The 19,139-nt window shown below is 25.4% G+C and overlaps 1 protein-coding gene and 1 non-coding gene across 5 annotated transcripts; both read right to left on the reverse strand.

The window, feature by feature from the left end:
* Positions 1-1,769: 1,769 nt before the first annotated feature.
* TRNAI-AAU (transfer RNA isoleucine (anticodon AAU)) lies at positions 1,770-1,843 on the reverse strand. The gene has a single exon. It is a non-coding gene; the product is annotated as a tRNA-Ile (tRNA).
* A 644-nt stretch (positions 1,844-2,487) lies between these two features.
* Positions 2,488-7,873, reverse strand: LOC111294055 (ras-related protein RABC2a-like). 4 transcript variants are annotated; one of them, XM_089743738.1, is made up of 7 exons: positions 7,532-7,873; positions 6,649-6,717; positions 4,833-4,898; positions 3,650-3,771; positions 3,307-3,435; positions 3,176-3,219; positions 2,971-3,092 (listed from the first exon to the last, which is right to left on the reverse strand). In XM_089743738.1, the coding sequence occupies exons 1-6, from the start codon at positions 7,680-7,682 to the stop codon at positions 3,202-3,204; spliced, it is 555 nt and encodes a 184-aa protein (XP_089599864.1). In that variant the 5' UTR covers positions 7,683-7,873; the 3' UTR covers positions 2,971-3,092; positions 3,176-3,201. The 4 variants fall into 4 exon arrangements, with proteins under 4 accessions (XP_022742954.2, XP_022742955.2, XP_089599864.1 ...); XM_089743737.1 differs by having other exon boundaries at positions 2,988-3,092; positions 3,176-3,236; XM_022887219.2 differs by lacking the exon at positions 3,176-3,219 and having other exon boundaries at positions 2,488-3,092; positions 7,532-7,864.
* Between the last annotated feature and the right edge of the window lie 11,266 nt (positions 7,874-19,139).

Raw genomic sequence — 19,139 nt, forward strand, 5'->3', positions numbered from 1 at the left:
CTTGACCCATAAATCTTACAATGCACCTCTCCATTTTGGATATTCTGACTAATTAACTATGGATTCAATCTTTTTGGCATTCACTATAATTTTCAGTTACCATCTGCACATTGATCTTAATTAATCTAGTGGTTTAGATTCAAAATTTATTAAGGAAAAGTCAGTTATATAGTAGATATTTTCTTTCAATCAAATTTTCTAACTTAGTATATCTTTTCCTCTAGCCATTCATAACAGCAAATATCCTTTCTTAAACTTACACTCATTGAAAGTAAGCACTTAAATAATGGCTTATTTTAATTGCAATAGGCCACAAGGCATTGTATCATGAAATATGGAGTACATCAAGTCAATGGTCTTTTTTTTAGTAAGTATTGGTTTTAATTTGTTTCATTGTATAAAAATTTGAGTTACATCACCAGATAACCCTCTCTCTTTCTCATCTAATTCATATTAGAAGTTGAAACCGAAATCTTCGAAATAAAGTCTTAAATTCTAACCGTTGGATGTCAACTTTGGAGACTTTAAAGTATTGATTCGGTAGTTTTGGAAGTGCTTTATAAAATTAGATCTTTGATAAACAAGGGCTAAAGCTAATAAAACTAGTGGCATAAGCCTGAATGCCAGCACAAAGTTGGCGATAATATCCAATTAAGGTTTAATTGACGAAGAAAAATAGCCTTGTCGGCCTTTTATTATGGCTTTTTTTAAGCATCATTAGCTGTTCTTAACCAAGAGTTTGGTGTCTGTCTACCTCACACAGACACACACACACAAAAAGATGAGAGAGAGAGGGAGAGGGATGCAATAATTTGTGAGGTTGCTATTAAGTGTGCCAAGTTAAGTGGATGTGCTGATTTGGGAGTTGAGTCAATTCTTATTCCTAAATAAAACATGCAAGTTGTGAGGTTAGAGACTAATTCATGTTATAATTTTTAATGCACAAAAAAAAAAAACATATAACAAAAAAGCATCAAGTCAGAGCGTTTATCAAATAAAACATATGAGTTACCAGAATTAATTTGGGAGAAATCAGCTGGCAGGAGGCCGATGTGACTTCATCTATAATTTTTCAAGCATACAATCAGTTTGGGTTAAAAGAAAATGCAACTTTCATTCCTACCAGAAATTAGAAGTTTGTCTTTCTTAGTATGTCATGAGTTTTTTTTTTTTTTTGGGTCTCTTTGTTTTTTTATGTTTTCCACATGGGATTTATTAGTTGGCTAAATTTGAATATGATCTTTAAATTTAAAGAATTAGGATTTTATTTTATATATACATTATATATATATATATAACAAGTCATTAACTTTGGTATATAGATATACATAAGCACAACAAAGTTACATTATTTACCAGATTACCTTATACTCACACTTCTATTTAGAATTATTATTTTGTATATTTAAAAAAAAAATTGTTATTTTATAACGCTTAATTAAGAGATAGAATAAAATATAATGATTAACATAAAATGTTTATTTTGAATTTTTTGTTACTAGAAAGCTTTTCATGCTTTATATTCAAAAAAATAAATAATAAAACAAGATGAAAAGTAAATAAAAATTTGGAATTTCAAAATTAAATGTGAATAAGACTTACGTGCAGCCAACTTTGCGTGATTCTGGGTATAAAAGGCGTTCTGAAATGAAGAAAAACGGCATCGTTCTTTTTAAAGTTCACTTTGCGTGATTCTGTGTATAAAAGGGGTTCTGAAATGAAGAAAAACGGCATCGTTCTTTTTTAATGCTAACAAAAATAATTTACAATGGCCCATGCAGGTTTCGAACCTGCGACCTTCGCGTTATTAGCACGACGCTCTAACCAACTGAGCTAATAGGCCAATTTAATGAATTTAGGAAAAACAAATCTAAATTTCATTAGAAAGAACTGATCCACATAAATCACATCATCATAACAAATAGACCTCCCCTCACTTTTGGACTGCTAATTCATTTTCCACTTATTCCTTCTTTCCCTCTTACTTTTCCTCTCACCAATTAGAAGTTTTCATAATTCAATTTTAATTGATTTAATTTAATTAATCAATCAATTATTAAATTAATTTCAATCGATTAATAAAAATGATTTTTAAAAAATTTTGAATTTCAATTAAATCCATTCAAAAACCAAATTAATCAAAATATAATATAATTCAAATATAAAACAAAAAATATATATAATAGATTGCTTAATTTCATAACTTATTAAAACTTTTAACATAATGTTTTAGTGTTTGAACATTTTATTAAATAATTTTACTTTATTTAAAATATGAAAATTTTAAATTTTAAAATTTAAAATATAATTTAATTTAAATATATTTTTTATTTGATTAACTAAAAACATTAATCAAACTAACCGAATTAAATTTAATCAATTAACTTTTAAAATTATTTATAAATTCGTTTTGATTAACAAAAATCAAATAATATAATTCAATTGATTCGTTTTAAATAATTTTAAATTAATTCTATTTAAAAGTAATTAAACCGACCAAATAAACACTCCGATTACCAAGCAAATGATGTAGAAATCTAACAGTCTGTTGTTATGGAATCCGTCCTCCCGAACACAATATAATATATATTTACTCACATTCCTAATAATTGCAATTGACATGAATTGCTTAAGGGACCTTTCCTTTTGGTCTTATTCAATCCATATTCACATCTCCACCAAACCACAAACAATTCTTCAGACCTAATGATGTGTTTACACTATATTTACAACAAAAGGAAACAAGTATAAGAAGAAAAACATTACATTAGCCTAAGATAATACAACATCTCCCTATATTTCGAAAATTACAGGGGAAACAATGACCGTGGCTCCACCAAGACTTACCATCTAGCAAATATAACCGGCAGTCCGGGATGATTGGCCCGTCTTTTTTCCCCTATCACCACCTGTTGTGGAGCTTCCATATGTAGTCTAGTCGTATAGTGTATTATTATACCTCAAGTGTCACAGAATTTTCATTGAAAGCAGCAACCATTGCTTTGGGGTGCTTTGTTTACTTGTTTCTGTTGCAAAATTTGTTTCTTGACCACTGCCGATCCTTTCTCCGATAAAGCAGGTACCTCAAGAATCTGTAAACAAATAAAATGCGTTGGTATAGGTCACAAACTGAAAAGAAATCAAGCTTCCAACATGGACCGGAGATTGTACTCACAAAGATCATCGTATACAACTGTTTTGTCAAATAATTAGAGCTAACTGCAGTTTAATTGCACCTAATGAAACATTAGGATATGTTATGAGATTTAAATAGTTGAGAGATGCCAGCATTTCTTAGAAGTTTACCTTTAAAATGAGATCCTTAAAGCATTGATGCACATTTTCTCTGGTTTTGGCACTGCACTCAAGAAAAGAACATTTATGTTCCTGTGCAAGAGCCATACCCTCTTCTCTAGTAACAGCCCTTTCAATGTCCTGAAAATGGCACATTGCTGATTTATAAGAAAAGATACCTCACAAAGCACACAAAATTCAGTCTATTTTAAGCATCAAGATGATTGATTAAACATCTTTTCTCTAGTAAAAGAATAAACCAGAGCACTGCATATTCATCACAGGCATTGAATATAAATTCAATGACATGTAGTCTTTGGGAGAGAAGAGGCAACAATAACTTTATCGGACTTACCCTGTCAACTTTATTTCCAACCAGAATTTTGATGCACTCATGATCGGTGGAATACAGCTCAACTTCCTTTGCCCATATTTCAGACAAGTTGGTGAAGGTTTCTCGCCGTGTCACATCATATACTTTAAATATCAAAGAAATTAAGTTCAAGTCCCCCAAAATTTAGCTATGTTAGCAGCAATAACATCATAATAGTGTCCAAAAACATTAGCAATACATCTTAAGACAGGAAAGTATTGAACTATTCTTAACATATGATGATTAAAGTATATAGTAATACTCAAATATATGCAACCAAAGAAGAACATGTACATTGCTAGTAAGAAAACAAGAGATGGTACTTTTTAAAGAGGAAATGACCCCAGAATGCCAAAATAATGTTGTTTAGCCACTTTTTTTACTACAAACATAAAGAATGAGCTCTTTCTCCTCAATACTGCTGGTTGTATTTTGTATCATAGATAACAAAGCACAATTATCTTAAAAATGAAGAGATTTCTGCAGAAAATAATGACAAGGTTATAAACTTAATCATCAGACCAGCTTCAACATGTATTAATTAGATGTTTAGATCTTTCATACTTTAAAATTTTTTAAGAAAAATATAAATGAACATAGAAACATTTCATCAGACTAGTTACGAAATATTTATATATTCAAAAGATTTTGTATGGTAAAGTGGGATCCCTATTTTCTAACACCAAGGAACAAGAATGACTACTCCACATGAAAACCAAAATCTTCTTTTAGATTAATGTTTATTAATCAAATATTGATATCCAAGTTTAAAGCTTAAATAGATGAGAAATCCAAAAAGCAATACTGACACTTTGAGTTTAACCCAAATAGTTGCATAACAAAAGATCACCAGCATACATAATGGTAATAGTAAAATAACATATATGCAATGGATCAAGGATCTTGGAGTTTGCTAGTGTACAAACTATGAAGTAACCAATGAAGGGAAGAACATGCATGTAAAGATTAAGAATAGCTGATGTGAAGTGTCATCCATTTGCATATTCCATCAAGAGTCAGCAAGAATATAGATGTCCAGTACTTGTTTGAAAAAAATAATTTATCATACCAAAGTACAAGCTCTTAGGACGAAAATCCAAATTCAGCAAAATACAATTACACACAAATATTGAGGACTAAATATTTCATAGTTGCAAGGACATACCAAGAATAATCCCATGTGCACCCCTATAGTAAGAGCTAGTTAATGTTCCAAATCTCTCCTGACCAGCTGCAATAGGTAAAAGATACTATTAAAATAAGAACTAGGTCATTGCAAGTTCCCAGCTCTAATTCCACAATAATGAAAGTTAAGGTTAGTCCATTGTAACAAATAAACTCGTATTGAACAGCAGTAATTATATTGGATAGACACTCTTTCCATCTAATGGAAAGTACAGGCAATAAATCCAAGTTTAAAGGCTAAGTTTCTGCTATTATGAGCTAGTGATGTAGATTTGCAGTCACTGGACTCTTTATTGATGAATATTCCACATTATAAATCATCTAAAAGAAAAAATCAATATTATGGAGACCATAATGTTACAGATTTAAGTTTATATCCAAGGCATATCTAGGGTCAAAAAACAGAAAACACTACATAAACTCACGCATACCTTTGCACACATGCACATGCAATCTTGGATGCAAAAGAAGAGAACATTTATTCATTCCCTTGACTTCAGTAAACAGCTAATAATGTTTGAAACAATGATCAAGGATATGAGAATGAAGCAGCTAACAATGGTTCATTTGTCCCTAAAATGATCAAGGATATGAGAACGAAGCTTCTTGCAAGCAAGATCTTTTTTTCTTATATTAACCAAACCATTCATATTGTATACAACTACAGATAAATTGCTTATGCCACCAACAACAACGAAACACCCCACCCAAAAAAAAGAGGTAATGTAATGCCACTCAAGAAAATTAACACTGCACGTGATTTTAGTACATTAGTAAACAAACCATAGGCACTCTTTGCAGCAACAATTTGCAAATATGTCATAAAAGTTGGTTCCATTCTAGCATCATCATTTTGCATTTAAAAAGTTTTTCATTTTAGTGTTTAAGAAAATGATCCATATCACTATCAACAGGAATACTTCCTAAGAAAATGATACATCACAAGTCCTAGTACTAATCCATCTACAACCCATTCAGAAATAATTCTTGCCATATTCGTTCAATGACATCCTCCAACCAGGATCTCCATTCATAACTATTAGCATAGAGAGCTCCAATGAGACAAAGAAGAGAACTCATTAGAAGGTACCCAGTTGTATAATATGCTACAGAGACTTCCAGCTTATATGTTTCACTTATATAAATCCAGTTTTTCTGCTCTATCTTATACAGGCATGCTTTCCAGTAACTTTTTGGCCAATATTTACTTTTTCAGTTACCTCAATACCTGCTTCCTTGTGTTCTGTCAACCTAGCATCATATCCAACACAGAGCATACCATTCCCTCACAAATGCACTCATCAATGCTATCTTCACTCCCCTGGTCACAAGATCAGTCCCATACTCCTCAGCAGTAATGGCATCAGAATTATAGGCTTAACCATTATTGCATCCTTACTTCAATATCTCAGAGTTTCTCCAGCAGTTACTGCACTATTTGAAATTTTTTTTGTTTCTGATCATCAGTGCTTTAACCCTATCAACTGTTGAACTGTTTTGTGAAATTGTAGTCATTTTTCTTGCAAATTAATAGATAAGCTTCTTTGGATCCCTATGACACATCAGCATATCCAACACTTGCACATCATACCTCAGATGCAGTCATTACTTGTTACAGCTCTCTAAGGCACAGTTTCTATCCTACTACATTCAGAAGTATAAAGCATCAGCAGTTTAGCTTTGATTATCATTGCACAATTACTGGAAAATCTCAAACCCTTTCACTAGCAATTACCAGACTGTAAGTCTTGAGTAAAAACGAGTTGCAAAGTGCTGGTATAATACCCATCAATTACCTGTGTCCCAAATTGTAAGTTTCAATCTTTTCCCACCTATTGTGACCATCTTGATTTTGAAATCTACCCCTAGAAATATTCAAACGACAAATGAACAAATAGAGCTAAATAAGCATCAGGAATAAAAGTTGAACATGTAGACTGATATATTGCTAAAGCATAGGACATGAAGATGTCAAAGAATTACAGAGAAAAGTCACAGCTTTTCTCATCTTGTTTCGTCTTACCACGCCATGAATTCCTTTCAAGCCTTTTTTCTGTTATTACAAGTGTACATTATTGCAATAACAGGTGGATCCTAGAATGACCACGAAGAGGCTCCAAACAATAGTGCAGCAAGATTGTGTCAAGGACAATTGAATTAATTTGCATGCCTAGCCTTTACAGCTATATCGTCACCTGTAGTTGCCTCATCTGTTCACTGTTTCATCATTGCTAATTAAACTAGAGCAACCTAAACCATTGAGCCTATTTCCTGAAAATTATAAGTCTAAACAAAATTTTATTCTTTTTAGGTGTACCATCACAACTCCCACCCCTGCTTTCATTCTTTTTCTTCTCTAACATATAAGTTTAACAGTTCTAATGATGCATATAATATTTCCCCTTACACGAAACTCCCTAAAACAATTAGAAAAAAGAACTTCCTTCACTCCAATCTATTGCCAACCCAATACATAAAAACAACCACTTTCATTCATTCCATTTTTTTTAAGGCTAACTAATGAAACTGTTAGATAGCTTAAAGCTGCAAAAGGAAAGGAAAACACAAAAAAAAATGAAAAAAAAAAACTCAAACTAAATTCTGGGTGTGAAACTAAACTAAAACCAACATGCAAGAACAAAAAGATAGCAAAAAAGAGTTAAAAAGAGAGAGAAGTACCAATGGTAGGAGAAAGATCATGAACAAAGTTGGAGATGAAACTAACAAGTAAACTACTTTTGCCGACACCAGAATCACCAATCAACAGTATCTTAAATGAATAATCATAGTTGTTATTCCCTCCTTCCTTTGAAGAAGAAGAACCCAACATTTCGTAAGTACAGAAAAAAGTAAAGAAAATCTTTTTTCTTTTTTTTGCTTAATCTTCCCTAAAGATGAGTTCTTTCTTTTGTTCTTCTGTGTTCATCAATAACAAGAACCAAAAATAATGACAAAGAGACAAAAGAGATCAGTAAAAATAAGGAAATTTCCTCAGGTAGTAGCAGACAAAGGCAATGGTGGGGTTGGGCTTTCATTTTTCATCTTCAGTTTTATATATTTAATGTAATGTATTAGTAATAATTAAAATTAAAATCATTATTTTTACTTACATACATTAATTACAAAACTTCTTTTTATAAATATCACTCTAACTTGCTGAATGCTGATTAATATTTTCTTTTCTATAAAATAAAAAATATATTTCAAATTTTTATTTTTTAATTTTTGAATTTAATTATTTATTTTATTTCGTTAGTCTTTTTTACGTATAAATAAAAATTATAGAAAGAAAGTAGTATTTTAAGGCTGTATTTATTTCTTGACACGACAAATGAGTTTTATCACTTTTGTTGATGTTGTTCGTTGGTTGGTAGCATGACTTGTGTTTTTTTTTTGTTTTTGACGGTTCCACGCGCCGACTGCAGGCGTTTGGTCTGACCTGGGGCCTACGAAAGATCTGTGGCCGGATTCTGGCATTTAAAATTTTGTCTTCATATCAGTTAACTTTGCTGCTTTTTGAAACGCTCCGTCTCCAAAAGATTTTCAGAAGAAAAAAAATCCAGTTGGTAGAAGTGATAAGGGTGAGAAATAAAATAAAATTTTAAAAATTGGATTAAAATTATAATATTTGATTTAGATTGAATTTATTTTATTTTTATTTGATTTAGATTAAATTTAAATATTAAAAATATATATTAAATTTAAATTGAATTTTAGATCAAAAGATAAAAAATTAAAAAAAATCGAATTGAATTAATTATATATATTTTTAAATTTTTATATATTTTTTAAATTTTTTAAAATAAAAATAATAATTTTATATTAAAATATATTAAATATATTAAAATTTTATATTAATATAATATATACAAATTAAAAAATTAAAAATTGATAAATCTAACCAAATTGTACCAATAAAATTTGGTTCGATTCAATTCGAATTAAATAAAAATTTAATTTAAATTTAGATCGAATTTTAAATTTTATAATATTATGTAATATTTAAAAAAAAATCGAATAGAGTCCGATACAATTCAAACTGCTATCACTTTTAATAACGATTTAATTAAGACGTGATTCAATTTAATTTTTTTAAATATTGTATAATATTATAAAATTTTAAATTTTGAATTAAATCTAAATTAAATTTTCATTCAATTCAAATCGAATTGAATTTTATCAATTCGATTTGATTTAGTTTATTGATTTTTATTTTTTATTTTTTATATATTATTTTAAAATCAAATTTTTAATATATTGAAATAAATTTTAATATAAAATTATTATTTTTATTTTATAAAAAATTAAAATATATATAACACTAAAAATATATATAATTTAATTCAGTTTGATTTTTTTAATTTTTTAACTCTCAATTTAAAATTTGATCCAAATTTAACATATATATTTAATATTTAAATTTAATCTAAATTAAATAAAAAAAATTAATTCAAATTGAATCAAATATTATAAGCTTAAATTAATTTTTTTTATTTTTTTATTTTTTTTCTTACACCTACTAGGTAGTGTACATGTCCGAGTCAGGCTACATGTCAAATATGTAAATTTTTATTGTAAAAGATGCAGTAATAAGAGAATAAGGAAAATATTTATTTATTTATTTATTTATATATATTGAGATGTAATTTGATTTTTTAGTTAATTTAAGTATTTATTTTATATTAAATATATAATATAAAAATTATAATTTTGTAATTTTTGAAAAAATATAAATAAATTTTTAATTTAGTATTGATATATATTTTTTATTTTATTTTTACAATTTTTAATATTATTTAAATAAAAACTATATTTATCAATAAATTAAAAAAATGAAATATTTTATTAAAAAAAAAAAACTGCTTGATGGTTAACAGTTAGATTAAGCACATGATGACGCATGGTCCCACAGTAAGTCGCAATCAAGATCATAGTTACATAAATGGCCAAACTGATTAAAAGAGCCACGTTGACGACACTTCGCGAATTTATCTTAGTCAACAGTCAACATTTTGCGTACGTCAGCTATGTTTTAGGTGGGGATGAGACCTATCCTCAATTTGATGGGTATGGGCTTTGTTTTGGGTCATGGGTTAAAATCTTTGGTAGGTCTTAATTTTAGGTGTGGCTTTGGGTTTTGTTTTGGGCTTATGAGTTCATTTTTATTTTGGTTTGTTTTTATTAAAAAAATTTCCTCTCGTTTCATATTATTTAAACCGTATTAATTTTCATAAAAAATTTTAAAAAAATTAATTTTAATACATGTGACATTAAAATTAAAGTTTCATGATTTGAATGTTAAATAGTAAAAAAAATATAAAAAAATAAAAATGACATAATTTTGAAAATGTAAAAAAAAAAAAGGTGAAAAAAATAGGATAGAACGAGTAAAATGGGACAAAGCAATTGATAAATAGATAGAAAAAATATAAAAAGCATAAATTAAAAATAATTTCATAAAAATATCTTTATTATATTTTTATTTCTTTTGTCCTGAACATTTTTATAAAAAAGATTTATAATTTATCAAAAAAAAAATAATGAGCATCAAAATTTAGTTTCAGATGATTTTTTTAATAATAATAATAATAATATAAGTTATTAACAAATTTGTGAATCAGTTGCTTGAACTCAACCTACTACTTGATTTTGTATTTGCGTTTCATTCAAATATTATCAAATAAAGTTGAAGCCTCTTTTTATGACTAAAACTACCAAGTTTATGCTAATAATAATAAAAAGGTAAAATCATTGTGCTTCCACCACATTTAAAAAAAATTGTTGATTCATGAATTATGAATGTATTGAAGTTTAAATAGATCAGATAATTTATATTATCGTATCATATAAATTATTATATTTATATTATATTTTATATAAAAATTATATATTATCATTTATATCAATGTAAAAATTATAAATTATAAATTTTTTTATTTTATTATATTTATTTAAAAAATTTTTAAAATTTTAAATAATTTATTTTTATATTTTTTATTTATATTATTTTTATATCATATTATCATATCATATATTTAAAATTATTAAGTTTAGTTTTAGGCATAAGATTTCTCTTACTTTGTTCCCCATTTGGAAAAGAAGGGAACAATGGATTGGTTTGGCCAGAGTTGAGGCTACATCAATCAGATAAGAAAGGCAAAGCTATGTGTGGTCGATACTTTTTTTAAATAAAAAATTAAATAGACTTGTTTATGATTCATACCCTGGTAGGATTTTAAGGCTTAATCTCCATCCAATCTAATAAATTATAAAATAATGTTTTAAATTTAATCTTAATTTAAAAATATATATTTAAAATAATAAAAATATTAATATTTTAATAAATCTAAATGAACTTATTGAATTGGATTCGCTCCAAATTAAATTTAAAATTTTTAAATATCAACCGAATTTAACCCAATTCATTTAAGTTAAAAAATAAATAAATAACAAAAATATTTTATAACATATAGCGTAAATCTTAGTAATTATTTTAATGATACTTAATAATGGAAGAGGCACTTTGAGGTGCAACACTCATCGCCAACAGGAAAAAAGAAAGAAGTTTTGTTTTCCCATAAATCATGCGTGAATCAACATTTCTAAGAAACTTATGATTGCATATCTAGATGTGATCAATTTGACAAGCAAAGAACTAGAGTCCACAACTGTTCATGGACCGCCCTTTAAACCTCAAGCCTCCAAGTTCTACCAAGACGTTGTTTTGAGTTCAAACTACAAACTTTATATCAATTGTTATTTTATTATATAAATTATATTATTTTTATTTACATTTACACTTTATAATAATTGAAAAAAATTTAAACTTTACAAATACGTTTACATTATTATCACATGTAATTATGTATATATTGTCACGCGTAATTATGTATATATGTTAATTTTTTAAATTTGTACGGTTGGACACTTATAAATTGAAAAAGGTTTTAAGATGATTAATATATATTAAAATTAGTCAATAAATGAAATTTTAATGATCTTAATTTGAGTAGGAAAATTGATGAAAGTTAATTATAAAGAAAAAATGATGTGGACAAATTTTGATACTAAATTTGTTTGAAAATACACTTTGAAAGGTTTTAAAGGGGTTTAAAATGAATTTACCCTTGGATCTAACTTAGCATGTGTCATAGTCATGGTCATTTTAACCCCTTGACTGTTTCAATTTTGGAATGGAAAAGATTAAAAAAAAGATTAAAATAGTAAAATAAAAATGATTTAATATTTTAATACTAACTTTAATTAAATGATTTAAATGCATGTTATCAATGTCATATTTGGTACATGTTATAGCTTACCTCTAACATAACACAATTATTATCTATTAACATAAAAATCACAAACCTTAAATCTAAATTTGTCATGTGGACATTAGAATAAAAGTGTTCATGAATTGGGTTATTTTATGATTGTGTTTGTGTCGTAATAGTTGTCAACCTGCTTATGATACTATTTGTGTTTTATGTAATTTGACTAGCTTAACTTATTTTACATGTTTGTTTATACACATTTAATTAAAGGTATTAACAATTTAATCCATATTATTAAACATATCTAGCTCATTCAAATTCATTTATTGAATTCTTAATATTTAAAATACATTAAATGGGTTGTTATCATAAATAGATTAACGTGTTATATCTAAACAAGTTATTCGCATTACTAAACAAGTTAATCGTGTAACTCATATAATAAATCTATTGTGCTATGTCATATCTTATTTATATGTTATATATTTTTAAAATATGCTTGATATAAAAGATTATGATAGAATATAATAAAATAATATTATGATTAGAATTAAATTAAAAATATCATCTTATCTTATGTTTAATGTGTGCAATAATTAAAATAAAATAATTTATTAATTGGTCAAAATTATTCTTTATTAAAGTTTATACATTTTAAATTATTGAAATAATTTTTAAGAATATAATAAGATATGTAAATTCAATTCTATTAATTAAAAATAATCACCTATACTTTGAAATGATTGAATCATCTTATACTAAAAAGATGATTAATCATTATTATAATCTTATCTTTTTTTTTAGATACAAACTAATAATGTAAAATGATTAGTATTATATCTTATCTATCATCCTATACATCAAATATAACCTTAATATTCAAAAATCAATGAATCTTTATTTTTGTGAGATATTAATTTAGTGGTAAGGAAGAAACTTTAAAATTTTAAGATTTTAAGTTCAAGTAACATTATATATAGATTTGATTATCTAGCTATATTTTAATTTATTAATTAATTATTTAATAATCGTAACTTAATTATAACATAATATATTCACTTGGTTATATGAATATAAAACATAAGAATGTAACAATTTATGAAAATGTCATGTCAACTTAAAGAATAAAGGTGTTCAATTTAAAAAAAAAAAATGTATGTGAATTGGGTTAGCCAAATGAAATCTAATTAATACTTTTATAAACTTATTTAGACTTTTCATTTGATTTCATTTAGATTTGTTTAATTTAAAGTTATTAATAAAAATATTAAATATATTTTAAATATATTTTTACAATAAAATAAAATAAATATTAAAAGTGATGGCCAAAATTAAATAAAATAATTATTTAATAATAAAATATTCTCACAATATAAGGATGTCAATTTTAATCATACTAAATGAGAAATTCAATTTTTTATTTGAATGAATATGAGAATAGGCATTACATTATGAGTATAGGATAAGAGTAGGGGTGATTTTAAAATTTTATTGGACACAGAGATGGAGACAGGTAATATAACACACACCCGTACTCATACTTTACATATATATATTTAGTAGATTGATTTTTAATATAAATTATTATTTTAGATTAATTAGAATTAATATACTTTTATTAAAAAATAAAAATATATGATTTGATTTCATTGTAATTTCAGCATTGATATATTTCTCTGTTATTAGTAGGACGTCAACCAGAGTCTTTGACGATTTTAGGGATAATGTCAAGTTTAAGTGGTACTTATTATCGTTGAGTCTACTAGTCAGTGCGACAACAACAGTTGTCTGTTCCAAGTCTTTAACCTATAAAGCTTTCGCATTAAAACGCGTGACATAGCTTTTCAGAGTTTCATTCCGTCTTTGGCAAATTGACATTAAGCTCAAAGTCATTTTTTTAACTCTTCAGCTACTCACAAATCTGGATAAGAATGAGTGGCTAAGTTTCTTAAATATAGTGATCGACCTTGGCTCTAAACTATTATACCAAGATTAAGCTACGCCTTTCAACATAGTGACTAGACCTTTACACATTAAAGCCTCGTTTACCCCTTGTATTATCATGTTAGTTCTATAATATTTCAAATGATCAAAGAGGCCAAAAGTACCATCATATGTCTTCGAGGTAGGCATTTTAAATCTTTTGAGAGGCACGACTTTGTCAATCTTTTCAGTAAAAGGTAAGATCTCCAAGAATTTTAGTTCATCTTCAAATGCTATTATTTTCATTTTCAGCTCATTTTTCATGGCTTGCATCCGAGCTTCCAAATATTTATTCGGTTGAAATTCATAGTTTGTTTATTTGAATTTTTAGGTTGTAGCATGTGTAGAATTGTAGCTAGAGCGATGATGAGTTAGGTAATGTGTTTTTCTTTTCTGGAGGTCGAGGAAGCTTCCACCTCTTCATAGCTCAATTACCCGAAAATGGTCTCTTAATCGATGTGATTAAGCTTGACATTTTGAAGACTTGTGGTGGGATTATAGTTTGCAGCATCTACTTGAGAGCTTATATTTGTTCTATCATGGCTTGAAATTGTTTCATGATCAGTCTCGTTTGTGGTTAAGCTAGACAAATTAAAATGATGGTTTAGGTGAGTTTCTATTACAGTCGAGATAGTTGCCTCTCCTTACTGTTGGATTCTTTTCTTTTTGTGGTATTGTTTTATGCTCGTCTAATATAAAATATGTCCCTATCTGACATATCAAATGTTGGTATTGAACTTCAACCTAAAGATATTTTTATAAATATATAAAAAAAAAGATGATTAGAGACAAAATAGAAAATATTCTTTACTTTGGTATTTTGATGTGTAAATCAATGAAGATTAGGTTAGAAAAATAATGTAAAAATAGACAAAAAAGATAAATGAAATGAATCTAAGTTCATAATACTTAAATTTTTATATTTATAAATAAGTTAAGGGAAATAAAAAAAAGAAGCAATTGAGATAGAACTGATATGAGGTATCATTAATCATATCAAACTAATCTAACAAATGATAAAAATATTTTTAATTATTTATTAAAAATTTTGAAAAAAAATCACTATATATTTTTAATAATTTTATACCCGTAAACTCAAATTAGACCCGACAAGAGTCCCCCGACCTGAATTTTTTTGATCTTGAAAAGTGGGACAGGATCATAAAAGTTCATTAATAACCAACGGGAAAAACACCTGCTGCTTTGCCCTCTTCCTCTTGCATAAATATCTTAGTCAACGGTTAGCCAAGGCCCATGAGCGACTGCAATGAAATGCAAGAATCTGGAAGCCAATTGATCACTGAACCACTGTCTCCCAGGCCTCCCTTCCTGTCTTGGTCTTTGAGCCCGTCAACATTTGCCCCTTTCACTGATTCTTGCGCTCACAGGCAAAGCTTGCTTTGTTTACGTCAAGGTCAAGCCACTTTGCTTTGCCTTCCCTTACATAATAATAAAATACTTCATGATAATGTTATTTTGTTTTCCCTTTTTACTCGTAATTGTGACTACTTATTTTAGGGTAAATGTGTTTTACGATATTTTTTAAGATTAATAAAATATTATTTGTATTAATAATTTTATATTAAACATAATAAATTTAATTTTTAAATTTAATTTATTTAATATAATAATTTAAACAATGCTTTTAGGACGCAAATTATCCTACTTTAAAATAATCAATCTTAAATCTTTTAAAATTTGTGTCAATATTTTTAGTAATATTTTATATTAATTTTTTATAAAATTAATATTTCATGTATTTTAATGTTAAAATAAAAATAAAAAATAAATTAAAAAATAACAAAATATTGTTTTAAAATAGATGAAGTGTGTAATAAATAAAAATATTCAAAAAATGAAGGGTGTAATAAATAAAAAATTAAAAACGTGTGTATAAACACTAATTACTATGGTATTATAAAAATTATAATTAAATTGATTTTTATGACAGTAGTGTTTAAAAATAAAATATACGTTTTGGAGTAATATTTTAATAATGTTTAATAAGTATTAAGTCTTTAACTATTTATCAAAATGGGAGCATTTTATGTTAATTCTTTTTATTATCATTTTGTAACTTGTCCAATTACAATTAAAATTTATATAAAAATTTATTATTTATAAATATAAATTACACATAATATTTTAACAAATCTTTTATAATTTTAAATTTTAATTAATTAATTATACTACAATTATTATAAAATATACTCTATATAAAAACAGCCAGACTGCATTATTGACAAATTTACAAACACTTCAACATTTTTCAATAAAAACAAAAAAAAAAGGGGGGGAACTCGTAGCATCAGGTCCCACAAAAACTTTACTTGCCTTAATGGAAAAGCATCTGATGGGAATCAAATGTTTTTGGATTTGGACGATGATGTAACTTTCTGCCTTGGATTTGGGTTTACTTGAATTTGTGTATTTGTTTCTTTCACCAAAGTGTGTACTATATATGGATTTATCTTTATTACCAAAAGGGTTCTGGTTGCAAAAAAAATACCACAAGGGTTTTCTATTTTTAGAAATTGTGAAAATACATCTATTTCTACAAGTAATTGTCTTTTTTTTTTTTTTTTTAATTATGTTTGAACTATTTTGCTTATAAACACTTGCATTAAAGCATTGGTAATTTGGTATGACTTTAATAATAATATTTTTTATTATTTATAACTTAGTAAGATGCACTATAATAGAAGAGTTAACATGATTGTAAAATACAATGTTTTTATTTGGTTATCAACTTTTAATCTCCAAAATAAATCTTAATACATATTATGATAATAATGAACAATTATTTTGCATAAAAAAATAAATGAACATGTGAAAAATAAGTCACATTTTAATATATATTGTTGATTACTAATGTTGAGAAAAAAGGGATTTGAATTTAATATACATATAAAGAAAAATGTGACTACTATTATTCTAATTTTCAAGAATCCCTTCTTTTAAACGATACAAAGAAATTTTTATTTGATTAATTACGATATAAAAGAACTTAAAACGTGATTATTATGCTAATGGAGTATTAATTTAATGGTAAAAAAATAAATTTAGAATTCAAATTTTATTTCATATGCGTTCGATTCAATTTTATGTTGAATTTATTTAATTTTATTATAATTTTTTAAATGTAATATTTGATTATAATTATATATTCTAAAAAATATGATTATTATTATTTTTTGTATTTAAAAATTAAGGTGAAAGAAGGAAATTTTATTTCAACTTAAGCATACTGCAAGCTTGAATGAAAATTTACATTAAATTTATAAAATTTTACTAAAAAATATTATGAACAGTGAAAATTAAATTATATCTTTTAAGCAAAATATTTAATTCTTACCGATTGAACTCACGTTTAAAAAGCCTGTTAACATAAAATTTTAGAAAATTTTCAAGTGAAGAGTACAAAGAAAATTATTACTTTTAAAAACCCTTTTTTAACCAAACAAAATTTAAAATAACTTTATAAACAACAAAAAGAAAATGTCACCACAATAACATATCTAAAACACTGTTTCTCTAAAATTCTCATTATTTTCTTACCATATTATCTTTTTCCCTATTAGCCATTAGGCTAAGTATACCATTCAAATTTCTCTTCACATCCTACCTTTTTTTTGGTAAAATTTTTTATAAATAAAATTATTTAAATACTCTTCTCACAAATATTTGAAAAATACATTTTTAAAAGTTTTAAAAATCAAATTTTATGAAAAATTATAAAAAAAAATTCCTAAAATTTTTATGAATTAATGTAATAAAAAATTATTATTTGAAAATTCATAAATTTTAAAATTAATAAAAAATTGCTTTTACTATTTTTTATTTTAAAAAAAGATTAAAATTTTATGAGGCTAGAATTAAATTAAATATAAAATAATAAATGTAAATTTTTATAAATTTAAAATTTAACATTTTTTAATGAATAATTTTTGTATCGATAATTAAAATTTTATAATAAATTTAACTTAACTGAACTTCTTAAATAAATCTCTTTAACTAAATATTACATTTCTTTAATTTACATATTAGATTTTGATAAAATTATTTACTATTAAATGGTATCTCTTATATAGTTTTAAGAAGTTTATCATATATGATAATGCTTTCATCACTTTTCGTAATTTTAAGAAATAAAATATTTAATTAAGATTTTATTTTTATTTTAAAAAAAATAATAGAAGTAAAATTTTTATTATTTTTAAAATTTAAGATTTTTAATAATAAATTTTTTATTACACTCATTCATAAAAATGTCTAACAAAATTCCTTTTTTCTAATTTTTCATAAACGTTTAATTTTAACCTTTTTTTTTTTTTTCAAAAAGTATTACAACTTTTTGAAAATTAATTTCCAAAAAATATTATAAAGTTTTAGAAATACATTTTTGAAAAATGTTATGTTAAGGGTAATTAAATAATTTTATTTATAAAAGATTTAAAAAAATGTAAAAAAAAGTGTAAATAGAATTTCCTTTAGTCATTTTTCATGTTTTTAGTAAGAAAATTTTTTTCTTTTACGAAAATTATTATTATGTGCTTAGATCATATTTGATATATAAAACTATAACAAAATAAAATAAAATAATATTTTAAATAAAATAAAATTAAACAATGTGTGTAAGAATTAAATTAAAATAATTTATTTATTAATTAAAATTATTTTTTGTAAAAAATATAATAAAATATATAAATTTAATTTTATAAATTAAAAATAATACTCTTTATTTTAGAAGAATTAAATTATCTTATAATAAGAGAATGATAATTTTTCTTAAAATCTTATTCTTCTATTTAAATATAAATCAAACATAATAATTTTATTTATCATTTTATATATCAAAATAATTTTAAATTATTGCAAACAAATCCTCTTTCAAAATGTAATGGATTTTTTAAAATGTTTTTAAAGTTTTTTACCATAGATTACCATTTACCAACACAGATATCAAAATATTATTATTAACACAGCAATAAAACAAAAATAATACTGCTCTGTTTTCTCACTTCGCTAAAAAA

The sequence above is a fragment of the Durio zibethinus genome, chromosome 14 (genome assembly GCF_047325235.1).
Source record: "Durio zibethinus cultivar Kanyao isolate XHJ-2024 chromosome 14, ASM4732523v1, whole genome shotgun sequence".
NCBI lineage: Eukaryota > Viridiplantae > Streptophyta > Magnoliopsida > Malvales > Malvaceae > Durio > Durio zibethinus.